This window comes from Sapajus apella, unplaced genomic scaffold (genome assembly GCF_009761245.1).
Source record: "Sapajus apella isolate SASKATOON/1434 unplaced genomic scaffold, GSC_monkey_1.0 scaffold31, whole genome shotgun sequence".
In the NCBI taxonomy this organism is placed as follows: Eukaryota; Metazoa; Chordata; class Mammalia; order Primates; family Cebidae; genus Sapajus; species Sapajus apella.
Genome location: NW_022436971.1, coordinates 15,909,795 through 15,924,686, shown reverse-complemented (window position 1 = coordinate 15,924,686; position 14,892 = coordinate 15,909,795). Strand labels below are relative to the sequence as shown.

The 14,892-nt window shown below is 42.1% G+C and overlaps 1 protein-coding gene across 1 annotated transcript in view; it reads right to left on the bottom strand.

Annotated features, from left to right (window-relative positions):
* YWHAQ (tyrosine 3-monooxygenase/tryptophan 5-monooxygenase activation protein theta) overlaps positions 1–13,420 on the bottom strand; it is a 50,712-nt gene extending 37,292 nt beyond the window's left edge. Inside the window, exons 1-2 of the mRNA XM_032294167.1 lie at positions 13,312–13,420; positions 12,528–12,903 (exon numbers count right to left, since the gene is read on the bottom strand). Of these exons, the coding sequence (XP_032150058.1) occupies positions 12,528–12,821 (294 nt within the window). The 5' untranslated portion in view covers positions 12,822–12,903; positions 13,312–13,420. The remainder of the gene's footprint in view (positions 1–12,527; positions 12,904–13,311) is intronic.
* Positions 13,421–14,892: the final 1,472 nt, after the last annotated feature.

Below are 14,892 nucleotides of genomic sequence, written 5' to 3'. Positions count from 1 at the left end.
GCCTGGGTAACAAGAGCGAAACTCCGTCAAAAAAAAAAAAAAAAGAATTTTAGTTTTGCATGACGAAGAGCTGCAGAGATGGACAGTGGCGTTGCATTGCACAACAAAATACAAAATGAAGGTACTTAATACCACTGAACAGTAGCTTAAGAATGGTTAAAACGGTAACTTTAATGTTTTATGTGTATCTTACCACAATACAAAAGTTGTATTTAAAAAAGGCCAGGTGTTGTGGCTCACACTTCTAATTCCAGCACTTTGGGAGGCCGCGCAGGAGAATCATCTGAGTGTCTCATCAGGAGTTTGAGACCAGCATGGGCAACAAAGTGAGACCCCGTCTATATAAAAAATTTAAAAATTACCGGCCGGGCGCGGTGGCTCACGCCTGTAATCCCAGCACTTTGGGAGGCCGAGGAGGGTGGATCACGAGGTCAAGAGATCGAGACCATCCTGGTCAACATGGTAAAAAAAAAAAAAAAAAAAAAAATTTAAAAATTAGCTGAGGGTGGTGGTATACACCTGTAATCCCAGCTATTTGGGAGGCTGAAGTAGGATGATCCCTTGAACCCAGGAGTTTGAAGATGCTGTGAGTTTGTACTCCAGCCTGGGTGACAGAGTGAGAACTCCTGCCTCAAAAAAAAAAAAAAAAAAAAAAAAAAAAAAAAGAGAAAGTTCTGATGCAAGCTACAACACAAATAAACCTTGAGGACAGCAGGCTAAGTGAAAGAAGCCAGACACAAAAGGCTGCATATTCTGTGATTCTATTTATATGAAACGTCCACAAGAGGCATATCTATAGGGATAGCTGATTAGTGGTTGTCAGGAGCTGCGGCAAGGGAAAATGGTGAGTAACTATTAATGGATGTAGGATATCTGTTTGTGGTGTTGAAAATGTTATGGAATTAATGATGGCTGCACAACTTTTTGAATAAACTGAAAATCACAGAATCATATTTAAAAAGATAAAATTTATGATATTTGAATTATATTTAATTTAAAAATATATGCAAACTGACACTCAAGTTATTAAAGAAAACGAAAAATTAGATAGAAAGCTTCTCTAATAAGAATAGTATCTGCAACTAAGCCAAATTATTTTATAAACATTTATAAAATCTTTGAAACTTTAAGGGAAGGAGATCATTAAGTTTCCTTAGAGAAATGAATTCTAAAGAGGGAAATTATTTGTATAGCAATCATTACTATGCCTTTTAAATATATGTGTCTATACTTTTTAGAGTTGTCTTAGTTTCATTTTGTTTTTTGAGACAGAGTCTTGCTCTGTCTCCCAGGCCAGAGTTAAGTGCTAGGAAGACAGATCGCTGCAGCCTAAACCTCCTGGGCTTAAGCGACCCTCTTGCCTCAGCCGCCTGTTAACTCATAGGCACACATCACATGCCCAGCCATTTTTTTTTTTTTTTGATAAGAGACAGGTTCTCACACTTTGTTGTCTGGGCTGGTCTCAAACTCCTGGGCTCAAGCAATTCTCCTCTCTTGGCCTCCCGAAGTGCTGGGATTACAGGTGTTGGCCGCCCTGCCCAGCCTATAGTTGTTTCATATGTTCAAAACAACAAACAAAAATAGCACAGGGCTTTTTATAAATTTGTGACCTCCATCCTTCCCCTCAGCCCTTTTTTTCCATAAACTCTAATTATAAATTCTACTACCACAGGAAAAAGAACTGTATCATTCTGAAAAACTAATATTTGAGAATCTATACTAATAATCTTAGTAGGTCCTTTAAAGACTCAACAGAATTGGGGGCTAAATATGTTGCTTTGATATCCTGATATAAACTTCAAACTACAGTAGTTTCATCAATAGGTAAAATAAGTTTATGAACATCTACCAGGCCATTTTGATTACAAGCAGGAATGTTCAGAAACCTGTCCTGGACAAAAACAAATCATTAAGTGCTTTTTGGTATCTGTATAAGAAGGATTACCTTCCAGAGACGTACAGCTGATCGTAAAGAACAAAACAGAGGTATGCAACCTTAAATCCTACCTACTGAGCTATTCAAACTCCACCAGTGTATACTGCACTATTTAAAACAGCAACGATTAAGGCCTGAAAAACCCTAACAAGAAATAATACTCAAAAAATGCTACTTTCCTGATACAGTTTCGTCTCTGATTAAAATTAATCAAATGCAAACATCTGATTTATAAATCAATGTTAGACAATGCTAATAAAAGAAATTTGTTGAACAAAAACATTGTCATTTATATATTTTCTTTAATCTTAAACTTAACCATTAAACTTTGGCAACGCACATTCTTCTTTCTTCCTAATCTATTAAAGTTGTTATTCTCTTAATCCTTGGTTCTTTTCAAGATTTTTTTCTACCATCAAATCTCTTGGCAGGTGTAGACAATGGAGAGGAGGGAATAAAAATTTCCATAGGGAACCATCAGTAGTTTTTTTGATACAGCCTTCTGTCTTGGTTTGTTCAAGAGCATAGAGTCACTTCAATATCCACCATCTCCCTCTTCAAATGTCAGTCCTTGGATTAATGTTATACTTGCATTTGAGCCCAGGAGGCAGAGGCTGCAGTGAACTGAGACAGTGCCACTACACTCCAGCCTGAGCAACGGAGGGAGACTCTGTTCCAAAAAAAAAAAAAAAAAAAAATTTGGTTCTACGTAAAAAAATTAAAAATATATTAACAGTTTGATTACGTAAAAAGTAGCTTCCACAGAGCATACCACATTTAATGAGATATTCTACCCTTCCAAATGGTGGTCTCTGAAATGAGACCCCAAATAATCAAGAGTATTTTTGGGCAAACACTAGCACTCAAGAACTGAAGATGTAAAACATGCATTCCCAAATTATTGGAAATAGTACCAGGCTGAAAGATCAGAACACCTAGTATAAATATGTTTAACTGCGGTTTTTAAAAGAGCAAAAATTCTGTGAGCTGTGTTTAAGTAACGTTTGGTGGTATGTACAAAACAAAAGGGAAAATGGAGTACTAATTCTTTAAGAGCAACATCAATAAGAATTATTTAGGAATGTCTAATCTGATGATCCATATAGCTTATGACTTTAAAGCATTTTCACACACTTTTCCATTTATTTCCTCCAATCACTGCAACATGACGTTGACAATCTATCATCATCAGAAAGCATTTACATTAAATTTTTGTAAGTTCTTGTCATGGTCTCACCCCTTGCACTATTATTTTTCCATTTCTCTAAGTAAAGCCGGTAACAAGGGTACAGGAAAAAGAATGTTCAAATGAAGAATGTCTTACAGAATATGTATTTAGTACCACTGTGCCAAACCCAACTGGAGTAAAAAATCCAGATGACAAGGAGGTCATGAAATACTACTCAACTGAATAGTAAAACACGTAAACTGACAATCAAGGTTCATATGAATACAAGTTTCGCTGATAAATACTTTGACCAATGCTGGTTAACAGCTAACCTTACTGACTGCTCCAAAAGCTGTATATTTTTAAAACCTAAATGCAACCAGCTCTGAAAGATCATTATCCGTATTTTTCATGGATGTCAACTCTGCCTTTTGGTCAGGTATTGGGAAGGGCAAGTGAAGAGATTATTAACTTGATATTATCCTTCTCAACACAAAGAAGCAGAAAGACATTCCAACATACCAGTTCTTTAGCTAGTTTCCAGGAATTAACAGGGACTTTTATTATCCAATCTCTAATATCATCTATCCTCCTTTCTTCATCATCACATCTGTGATTTTCCTGGTCTTCAAACCTACATTTCTAGGGATAAGATGGGGCGAAGGGGCAGAGAAATGGTAAGGGTGGGATGGTTTTACAAATTCCATTATCACTACATATGATGACTACTCAGAAAATAAACTGCTCAACCACCCAACCACAGTAGTAAAATTCTTGTACAGCAGCAGTTCTACTATTAATTTCAGTAATTAAAATTCCCGTAAAGCAAAGTGTAGTCTGGGAACCCCTAGAGTTTCCCCTATAGCCTTTGGAGAGGAGACAAAGCAAAACCACTTTCTTTCTTTCTTTCGTTTCTGAGATGGAGTTTCGCTTGTTACCCAGGCTGGAGTGCAATGGTGCAATCTTGGCTCACCGCAACCTCCACCTCTTGGGTTCAAGCGATTCTCGTGCCTCAGCCTCCCGAGTAGCTGGGACTACAGGCGTGCGCCACTATACCCAGCTAATTTTTTGTATTTTTCAGTAGAGACGGGGTTTCACCATGTTGACCTGGATGGTCTCCATCTCTTGACCTCGTGATCCACCCGCCTTGGCCTCCCAAAGTGCTGGGATTATACGCGTGAGCCATCGTGCCCGGCCTGCAAAACCACTTTCATAATTCTAAGGTGATTTTTTTTACCCACTGTCGTTTTCTCACAAGTGGAGTTTTCCAGAAGCTACAAGAGATGTGATATTGCAATACGTTGAATGAAAAGTAATGCCACTATTCTCATTCAATTTTTTGTTGAAGTTATTTTCTTTTTTTTTTTTTGCTGTCCTTTTAAATTTTAATAAAATAGATTAATTTCATATTACATAGAGAGCACGTCCATCCACTCATCCATGATAAAATTTTAGAAATATTTTTTATAAAATGTTTAGTATTTGATTGGAAATGAATCCAGTATAATATGACTTCTACAGACACAGCATTTCCATCCTCACTCCCATTCCTATTGAGAAATTTTAAAAATACAGAAAAGTACAAAAAATAAGACAAGATATCCATATACCACAATCCAGAATCAATGAGAATCTTCTTATATTTACTTGAAGTCCTTTTAAAGAGAAGTGGATGTTTATATAAAAAGCTCAAGTCCCCTTTAACCGATACCCACCCCACCTCCCATACGCATTACTTTCCCTTGTCCACTCTTCACAGGTGACCAATATCAAGAGTTTGGTCTGTATCCTTCCAATCCATTTCAACAACATGTACATACATATATGCATCCATTACCAATAGACAGTAAGTTATTTTAATTTCTAAAAAGGGGTCCTGAGATCAAGTTTGTGAACCACTGTCCTAGAGTATGGTCAATTAAGAGGTCTTACACAGCATCTGATGACTCCACCAATCTACTCAGCACTCATCACCAAACAAAAAAATGATGGTGCCAGTCAAGTCTCCTAAGTGGGTACCCAATACCTTTCTATACATTCTCCTATCTTGAGAACAAGACACAGGTTACACTATTTTCTTGCTATATGTATTAAAGACACTCAACTAGTGATATGAAATATCATAACCCCTAATACATAGCAACCAACAATTTCAGTGAACACCCATATACCTACCACCTGAATCCTACCATTAACCTTGTGCCATACTTGCTTTATCAGATATCTATGCATTTCTAGCAGTTAAAAACTGAAGACATCAGTACATGCATTATCACTAGTTTTTTCTTTCAAAGTAAAATTTACACACAACGAAATGCACAAATCTTGGATGCACATTTGCTAAGTTTTGACAAAGGTATAAAACCCAAACCCATATCAACTGCAGAATACAATTATCCATTCTATTATAAAGACACATGCACACGTATGTTTACTGCAGCACTATTCACAATAGCAAAGACTTGGAACCAACCCAAATGCCCATCAATGGTAGACTGGATAAGGAAAATGTGGCACATATACACCATAGAATACTATGCAACCATAAAAAGGATGAGTTCATGTCCTTTGCAGGGACATGGACCTGGAAACCATAATTCTCAGCAAACTAACACAAGAACAGAAAACCAAACACCGCATGTTCTCACTCATAAGCGGGAGTTGAACAATGAGAACATATGGACACAGGGAGGAGAACATCACATACCAGGGCCTGTGGAGGGGGAGGGTGGGGGGATAGGGAAGGAATAGCATTAGGAGAAACACCTAATGTAGGTGATGGGTTGATGGGTGCAGCAAACCACCACGGCATGTGTATACCTATGTAAGAACCTCGCACATTCTGTAGATGTATACCAGAACTTAAAGCATAATAATAATTTTTTAAAAATACAATTATCCCAGAAGCCCGCCCCTTCTCAATCGATCCCTGCCTATTCTCCCATAGAGGCCATTATTCCTGATTTTTCCCCCTACCATTGTGAACAAGTCATGTTTGTTCTAAAATTTCATATAAATGTAATCATGCACTATGTACTTTTTCAGGCAAAGTTTCTTTCACTTAGCATGTTTTTGAAATTCATCCATATTATAGTATCGGTAGTCCATTTCTTTTTAATGCTGAGTAGTATTCCATTTATGAATACATCAGTGTTTATCCATTTTCCTCCTAGTGGATTATTTCTAGTTTTCTGCTCTTAGAATAAAACTGTTATTAACATTCTTGTACCTAATCGTGTTGGCCCTATGCATCGTTCCTTCTTGCGTAAACGCCTAAGAGTGGAATTCCTAGGGGAGGAAAAACTTATAATGGGAAATTTTAAAGGTACACAGGAGAACAGGTAATAGTATAATGAATTCCAATTAAAGTCAGCTGCAACTGACACTCTTGTTTCATCTATATTCCCCTGATCACTTTGAAGTCCTAGGTATTATCATTTTGTCTTTAAATAAACAGGCAAACAACACTTTCAAATCAAGTAGTTGTTTATCATAAAATATTTATCACTGACTTACCTATGGATTAAGACTTTAATTAAAGTAGCAATGAATAAACTTTTCTTCTCTTCACATCTTTTAAATGATGCCTCTTTACCACCCCCTTGATATCCAGAAAGTCAATGGTGTAAACTCAAGATATATTTTCTGTTGCCATTTCAAAATTAGTACTAAATACAAAAATTGGTCTTAATGATAAAAATAGAGAACATCAACATAGCCAACCAGATTTCCCAACTGCTGGACACCTTGACTCAACTAATCCCATGCTATGGTATCATCTTCTAAACGAAAACTACATGAGACTTAAAAATATTAGTTCTCTTAAGCAGTCCTTTGTGAGAAGGGAGGCAGTCCTCATACATTCAACACTGAACAAGGAGATAACATGTCAAATCTTCTGGCCACCAGATTTTTGTTAGCCTTAAAAACTTGCTTGTGCTGGAAAGGGTTAGGGGAAATGATCATTCTCAACCACTGCTGATGACAGTGTACACTCATACCTTTTCAAAGGACTATCTGGAAAAAAAATGCAAGTCTTTTGATTTGGAAATACCACTTCACAACACCTCAGGTCAGGAGGTGAGACCAGCTTGGCTAACATGATGGAACTTCATCTCTACTAAAAATATAAAAAATTAGCCAGGCCGGGCGCGGTGGCTCAAGCCTCTAATCCCAGCACTTTGGGAGGCCAAGACGGGTAGATCATGAGGTCAAGAGATGGAGACCATCCTGGTCAACATGGTGAAATCCCGTCTCTACTAAAAATACAAAAATTAGCTGGGCATGGTGGGGCACACCTGTAGTCCCAGCTACTCGGGAGGCTGAGGCAGGAGAATTGCTTGAACCCAGGAGACGGAGGTTGCGGTGAGCCGAGATCACGCCATTGCACTCCAGCCTGGGTAATAAGAGCGAAACTCCGTCTCAAAAAAAAAAAAATTAGCTAGGCGTGGTGGTGCACACCTGTAACCCCAGCTACTCCAGAGGCTGAGGCAGAAGAATTGCTTGAACCGGGGAGACAGAGGTTGCAGTAAGCTGAGGTCACGCCACTGCTCTAAAGCCTGGGCAGCAGAGCGAAACTCTGTCTCAAAAAAAAAAAAAAAAAAAAAAAAAAGCCTTCAAGCAGCCTACAGTCTAAGGGCAAAGCCCTCAAAGTCAATGAGTTTTCAAATCTTATTATAGTATTGTGTGTATAAGAGAGTCTTCAATATTATAGACTGGGAGTTTTGCCCATCACAGATCTATCTTCCTTCCTTCATTACAAGCATTCATGTCTTATATTTATTAAAATGCACAAATTCCTCAAAACAGAGATTCACAACGTGGTCTGAAGTGAGCAATCTCACACTTAGGGCCTACTGTGTTCATCAGCAGTTACACCACTTGGGTTCAAATCCTTGCTCTTACCATTTATTAGCTTTGTAATCTTGATGGCCACATTACTAACTCCTTTATGCCTCACTTCCCTCAACTTTAAAACAGAAATACTACCAACCTACCTTAGGGAGCAGAGTGAGTATGAAATGTTTAAAATAGTGTTTAGCGTACAGTGAATGCCTGGTAAATGTTAACTATGTGCCATTATTTTAACTACAAGCAGGCACTATCATCAATTTACAGAACAAACAGAGTCTGAGGGATTAAGAAATTTGCCAGTGTCCACGAAACTAAAAGATAATGGAGCAATGATTCAAAAACTGATTCAGTTTTTCAGCCTATACTTTTTCCATTGTGTCAATAAAATCACATTCAGGTTCATTAACTATGAAGAAGAATGTTATCAGTCTTACTCAAAAATAATGACCAGCATAAGACATTTTTTATTGAAAGAGATTAAATTTAAACACAACTAAATTCAAGCATATTACTCAATTAAGGTTACAAAGCTTTTATACTATGACAGACAACTTTCAGAGATTCTCTGCATACTATTTTAAGTGATTCTTATTTTTAAAAATCATAACATGCACTTTAGTTTCTGAAATTTTTTAAGCATTACGCTAAAGCAATTTACTGAAATTCTACTAGAATTGATCTACAGGAGAGGATAATACGATGTTTAAGACAGAAATTATCTTGTATACACTCAAACTACCTGGTTCTTCTTCCAAGGTCACTGACTTTGTAAATGACAGATTTTGTTCCCAAGTCCCAGAGGGGCTTTGTGAACCCCTGTCTTTTTCTATTTGCCCTTCCCTCAGGCCCAAGTTCTTCTTAATGACTCTCAAACAACTTATATGTAATATTTAAGCCCAGGGTTTTTTTGTCTTTGTATTTTTTTTTTTTTTTGAGTTGGAATCTTGCTCTGTGGCCCAGGCTGGAGTGCAGTGGCACGATCTCGGCTCATTGCAACCTCCGCCTCCTCGGTTCCAGCGATTCTCCTGCCTCAGCTTCCCGAGTAGCTGAGACTACAGGCGTGTGCCACCACGCCTGGCTAATTTTTTTGTATTTTTAGTAGAGACGGGGGTTTCACCATGTTGGCCAGGCTGTTCTCCAACTCCTGCCCTCCGGGTGATCCACCTGCCTGGGCCTTCAAATGTGCTGAGATTACAGCAGTGAGCCACCACCACACTCAGCCAAAGCCCAGTTTTTTTGTCTAAATTTTTCCCTTCCCAACACTCATTAAGATCACCAATGACTTCTGCATCAGATCACCAATGACTTCTGCATCACTTCCTTCTCAAGCCATTTCACTAAAGTCACCAGTTTTCAACCTGTCACATATTCTTCAATTTGGACTTTAAAAACTACTCATATACGAAGTGGAAGGGAGTCAGAGCAGAGGCTAGGACCTACATTACTCTACCGCACCAAACTATGAGAACTGGAAGAGACAGAAAGTGTAGCCCCAAGTCTTCGGTTTTACAATGACACCAAGAGACAGCTGTAACGGAGTAAAATCTTCTCCAATTCCTCTCATCTTATTGAAAGTTTGGACCTCTTACAGTTATTTACTCTTGAGTCTGGATTTTAACATTTTTTTTCTGCTTCCACAGTTCAGTAACCTCTTTTAATACAGTAATTACCAAAAGTGTTGAGAGTTGTTCAGTTATTTTGAATGCATGGTTCAAGTAATTCTGCCCCAACCCACTCTATGAAAGGGAAAGAAGAAGCTAAGAATATCTGCTCTTTTCTATCAAAATTTTGGCTACCCTTCATGTTACTTTTACTAGTCTTCTATAACCACCAAGTCAGTCTCACCTCCTCCACACCAAATTTTCCTTCCTGTTCACCAAAGGATAAAAAGAAAACCCTGTATTAGCATCCATGTGCAGAAATGTTAGGTTTTCCTCTACTATCCTAGACTCCTTACTAAATTACTAACTCATCAATTATCAGACTCTTGTTCACTTGTCTATCACTTACTTGTCCGTCAGTTCAGATCACCGACTGGTTAGTTAGCACTCAAACCACGAATTCTAGATGCTGCTACATATACAATGGTGGCTGACATCTGTAATCCCAAGACTTTGGGGGGCCAAGGCATGAGGACTGCTTGAAGCCAGAAGTTCAAGACCAGCCTGGGCAACATAACGAGACCCCATCTCTACAACAAATAAAACCTTTTTAAAACTCCACTGTTTCCCATCAATCAAATGAGGGGAAAAAACCCCTTACTCTAACCTTCTCCTATAAATAATGATCCCTACCTTTCTTTCCAGGCTTGTCTCCTGCAACAACTATACACATGCTCTGCTCCAGCCACACCAACACATTCTTCCCTGAACAAGACTTATCCCAGATATTCCTTCAGCCTTTACTAACACCTCCCCCAGCCTCTTCCCTCAATGTTCATCCCACAAAAAGGTATCTTTCTGAACCCTTTTCTGAGGTTTCTATTTCCTTCAGACTAGATAGCATTGTGTTCATTAACTATCTGATGGGAATATTCTTGTGTTATTTACGTTCGTGTATGTCTCACACGCACTCTAAACTATAAATCATCAGAGGGCATAATCCACAGTTCTGTTTTGTTCTGCCCCATATTGCTTAGAGCACAGTGCCTGGCACACAGAAAGCTGTCAATACAGCTGCCAACTTGAAGAAGTGCTTTACCAAGATAGGCTGGCCACCAAGCCACAATTAGCCTCTTAAGCCATTTTATGAATATTTCATTTATGCCTTGGTGTCTCAGACTCATCAAGCTAAAGTATTCTATTTCTTCCTAGTATATAAAAGAGACAGTCCTAAATTCAGGGGTTCTCTCCTATTGAAATGATCCGTATGAGAGTTCTAGTAACACCTGGTCTCTCTCTCAAGCTACATATCAACTAAGCAAAACTCTTCCCCAACTTATGCCATCATAAAAAGCAAAATTTGTAGAGCCACAAAATAAAACAAATATTCCTTTGACTCAGAGTCACCTTGGTCAAGAACAAGAAAAATTATGTGGTGATTCTGAATTGCCTCAAGGTAGCTAACTGCAAAGTAATAACTGAACAGAAAGAGACTGAAATATATGCTGTGAGAGCACCCAAAATACATATACAGAAAACCTTGGTAACATGGAATTCTTGAGTCTTTCCTTGGTAACAGATAATGCTGTTAATAGCCATTACCATATGTTATTGAAGGTGAAGTCTACCATTAATTTCAAGTGGGCAAATTTTTGTTAATACAAGCAATTCAGTCCGAAAAGCTTTTACAAGGGCTTCTTCAACGCCAAGAAGGGACTGGAAGCTAGGAACACATGATGAATACAACAAAGTTTTGACTTCCTAAAGTAAATAACCTCAAGCTTTCTCCACTTTGTCTGCATTACTTTCTTTGCCCGTTTACCAGCTATTTCCATCAGCCAGGGTTTTGCTCGGAGCGCCTGTCGTCGTATTAGAAAAATAGACACGTTAAAGTAGTTTTGTGGATTTTTTTTTAAACAAGGGGTGGGGGAGGGAGCCAGGGCGAAATTATTTTTTCCGCTCCCTTTTGAAAAAAAATCACCAGTCTAGCATGCCAAAGCCCACCTAAAATATGATGTGCACAAACACATAAAAATCAGTAGGCCTCTTGTAAAAGTGGCACTTAAAGGCAAATCATATCAGATTATTTCATATTTTATTCAAAGAAATGACTGCAGCACTGAAACATTTAAAAAACACTCCTGCATATAATGCTGGTATTTCAATTTTAAAAACTTATCTAACTGCTCAAAGGATTCGTGCAATGACAAAGCTAAAAATGTTCTCTCTCACTAATAAGGGTGAATCACACCAGCCACCTACTCCACCCAACAATCGCCCTTGCTAAGGCTGGACAGTTCAAAACCTGGAAAGCTTGCTCCAAACCAGAAACGAATTCGCTTCAACACTAGGTTTAAGCACAGCTATGCGACAGCAAAGAAACGTTACTAAATGTTGAAATTCACCAGGACATTGTGTTCAGATAGAGCTGTGCCCTTTTAACATTTACCGAACTCCCCCATCTCTCCTGTTTATAAGGGGTGGGGGGCGCAACAGATATTCTTACTTGAAAAATGAAGTATCTGCTCAGATTTTCGAAGTAAATTTCAATTACCGGGTTTGGGGAAAACCCCTACTACACTGTCTAACAAAAAGGTGCCTGCGCCTTCTTTCAACTGCCTGAAGCCGGTGAACCGCCTCAATACATTTAAAGGGCTCACAGACCTCAGGACACAGTCTCCCGGCACAAGAAACTTAAAACGCCTTTCAGTCTCGCAGAGACCTACGTGGATGTTTCCAAATTCCATCGTTTGGTAGCTACCCAGCATCTGGGAAAAAAGATGGACTTATCCTTGGAAAAGCGGTTTCTGGAGTCTCAAGAACCAGGGAAGCCAGGGCTCACCTGAAACCCTCCACCTCGGCAGACAGTCCGGCAAGTTCCGGCTCACATTTCTTTGCTTGCCCGCGAAACTCTCAATGAAAAGCACCCCACAAAAGGCCTCCCGTGCTCCCCGCGCCGAGGACTCACCAGGACCGTGGTGCAGATGGATCTCAGCTCCGACTCCACTTTCTCCCGATAGTCCTTAATCAGCTGCAACTTCTTGTCGGAGGTGTCGGTCTTCTGCTCGATGCTCGAGATGACCCTCCAGGCGGACCTGCGGCCCCCGACCACGTTCTTGTAGGCCACGGAGAGCAGGTTGCGCTCCTCGTTGGACAGCTCGGCGCCCTGCTCGGTCACTGCCTTCATGCAGGTGGCCATGTCGTCGTAGCGCTCGGCCTGCTCGGCCAGCTTGGCCTTCTGGATCAGCTCCGTCTTCTCCATAGCGGGCGCGGGGCCGGGGCCGGGGCGAAGGGCGAGGAGAGCTAGGGCGAGCGCCGACCCGGAGCGGGAGGAGACTCAAGAGCTGCGGAGGGGCGGGGCGGCGAGGCGAGAACAAAAAGCAGGGAGGGAGCGCCGTCAGACAATGCGACCCGCCGCCCGCTTTTGTCTCCCGCACACGCGGCCGCTTGAATTTCCCTCTCCCCCGTCCCAGCCCCCGCCCCCGTCAGGCGCCCGGAGAGGCCGCGGCCCGCGGCAGGAGGCGGGGGCGGCACGGCGGCCCCGCGCGCGGGAAGCCCGAGCCGCGGCCGCTCCCGCCACCCCCGCCCGGCCAGCCCAAGATGGAAGCGACCGTTGGCCCCGCACCTTCCCGCCCAGAGCTGTCCCTGAGGGGAGCGGCGTCGACAGCTGGCCGCTCCCGAGGGCGGCGCCTCAGCCCGGCCCTCAAGCCCAGCGCGGCCGGAGGAGGCCCGCGGCCAACCCAGGCGCTCACCTTCACGTCTCCGCGGCCGCGACGCGAGTCCCACCACTTTGATCTGCTTTTGGCTTTAGCCGAGGACCCTCCCGTCTCAGCCTACCCCGGAGCCGAGGGGCGGTCCGCCACCCAATTACGCGCCGAGCTTGCCCCGAGAGTCCCGCCCCCTGACGCGCCACTGGCCAGTGAGGACCGAGCGCGCGGAAGGGGGCGAGGGGGCGGGGCGGGAGGGAACGCGGAGGCTAGGAGGGTGGGTCGGCGCGGGGAAGTTCGGTTGGCCGGCAGGCTGCGGCTTCGGCCACGGGGTTTCCTCCAATTAGATCCAGGGTAAAAGGACGTCACTGTTGCCATGGTGATGCCGTTACCAACTCCCCTCAGCCTCCCCGCCACCCCGGCACTTCTGGGTGCGGCACGAGACCCAGAGGCGCGCACGACCTCCGAGGCGGCGGCCGCGTCTCCCGCTGCGGATGGTGCGTTGCATCTCGCGGGCTCCGGCCGTGGCTGGACTTCGGAGGGTGACATAATCGGCTGTTTGGGGCACAGGGGCCTTTCTTTCCTCCACCTTTCCATTCGTGACAAAGGTTTGGATCCCAAGACACTAAACCCGGACGTTAATGACGTTGCCACTAGGGTTCCGAATTCAGCAAACCACATCCCCATTAAAGAAGAATTGATTCATGGAGACATTGGCTTCAGTATGGCATTTACATGATAAATTCAAGTTTTCAGACGGGCACCTAAAAAAATTCCCTTATGAAAAGGTATGTCCCAAAAGATCCAGGCGAGTGTCAGTGGTTTTCTTCAAAATGGGGAATGTCATTAAGTACAATTTGCAGGAAAACACCTATAACTACCCCTCCCCCGCAAAAAAAGCCTGCCCATAACATCTCCCTCCCCAAAAAGCAATTTTTATGTTTCTTTCAGGGTTTCCAGGTTATGCATCTAAATACATAATTTTTCACATCATTGTCGCCTGTGCACACGCATTTCATTTCTGGTATTATTTCTGAGAGGACACTTGAAAATCTGAAATCCTCTCCCTGGGTGTTGATTTCTGATTTTCTTCTCCTGGGGAACACCCTGCTGAAGTGGGGAAGATTTCCCCAGGCCCCTCCCATTCAGGGTCATCCCTGGCATCTCGCTTTCCTTTTAAACCACTCCTGTCTCTCCTGGCACTTCCCCAGTGCCCTCACTCCATCCAGGTGGGGTGACTGTCCTGCCCTTCTGGTGAGTGGCCTTTGTGCCATCTTAGGATGAGAATTGCCATCTGAGTTCACACTGCTATGATCCCGATTCCAGCAGGTCTAGGGAGAATGGATCATTGAAGGGCCAAGAATGCCATAGGCAAGAAAGAATTTCCCATTCTCAGTGGAGACTGGAGCGAATCTGGAGAATCTCTAGTATGGAAGATCTGAGAGTGCAGACAGATGGGAGGAGAAGGTGCCGACTTTCCAAAAATTCAGACTCCCTCGTGGCTGCCCCTCCCTGTCCTGACTTTTAAAGGTTGCTTTGTGCTTTGACAGACAGGAGAGGCCTGGACTGGAACGGGCCTGTGTCTTAATGCAGAAATGCCTTACTATGTTCCAGCCTTCTAATGGA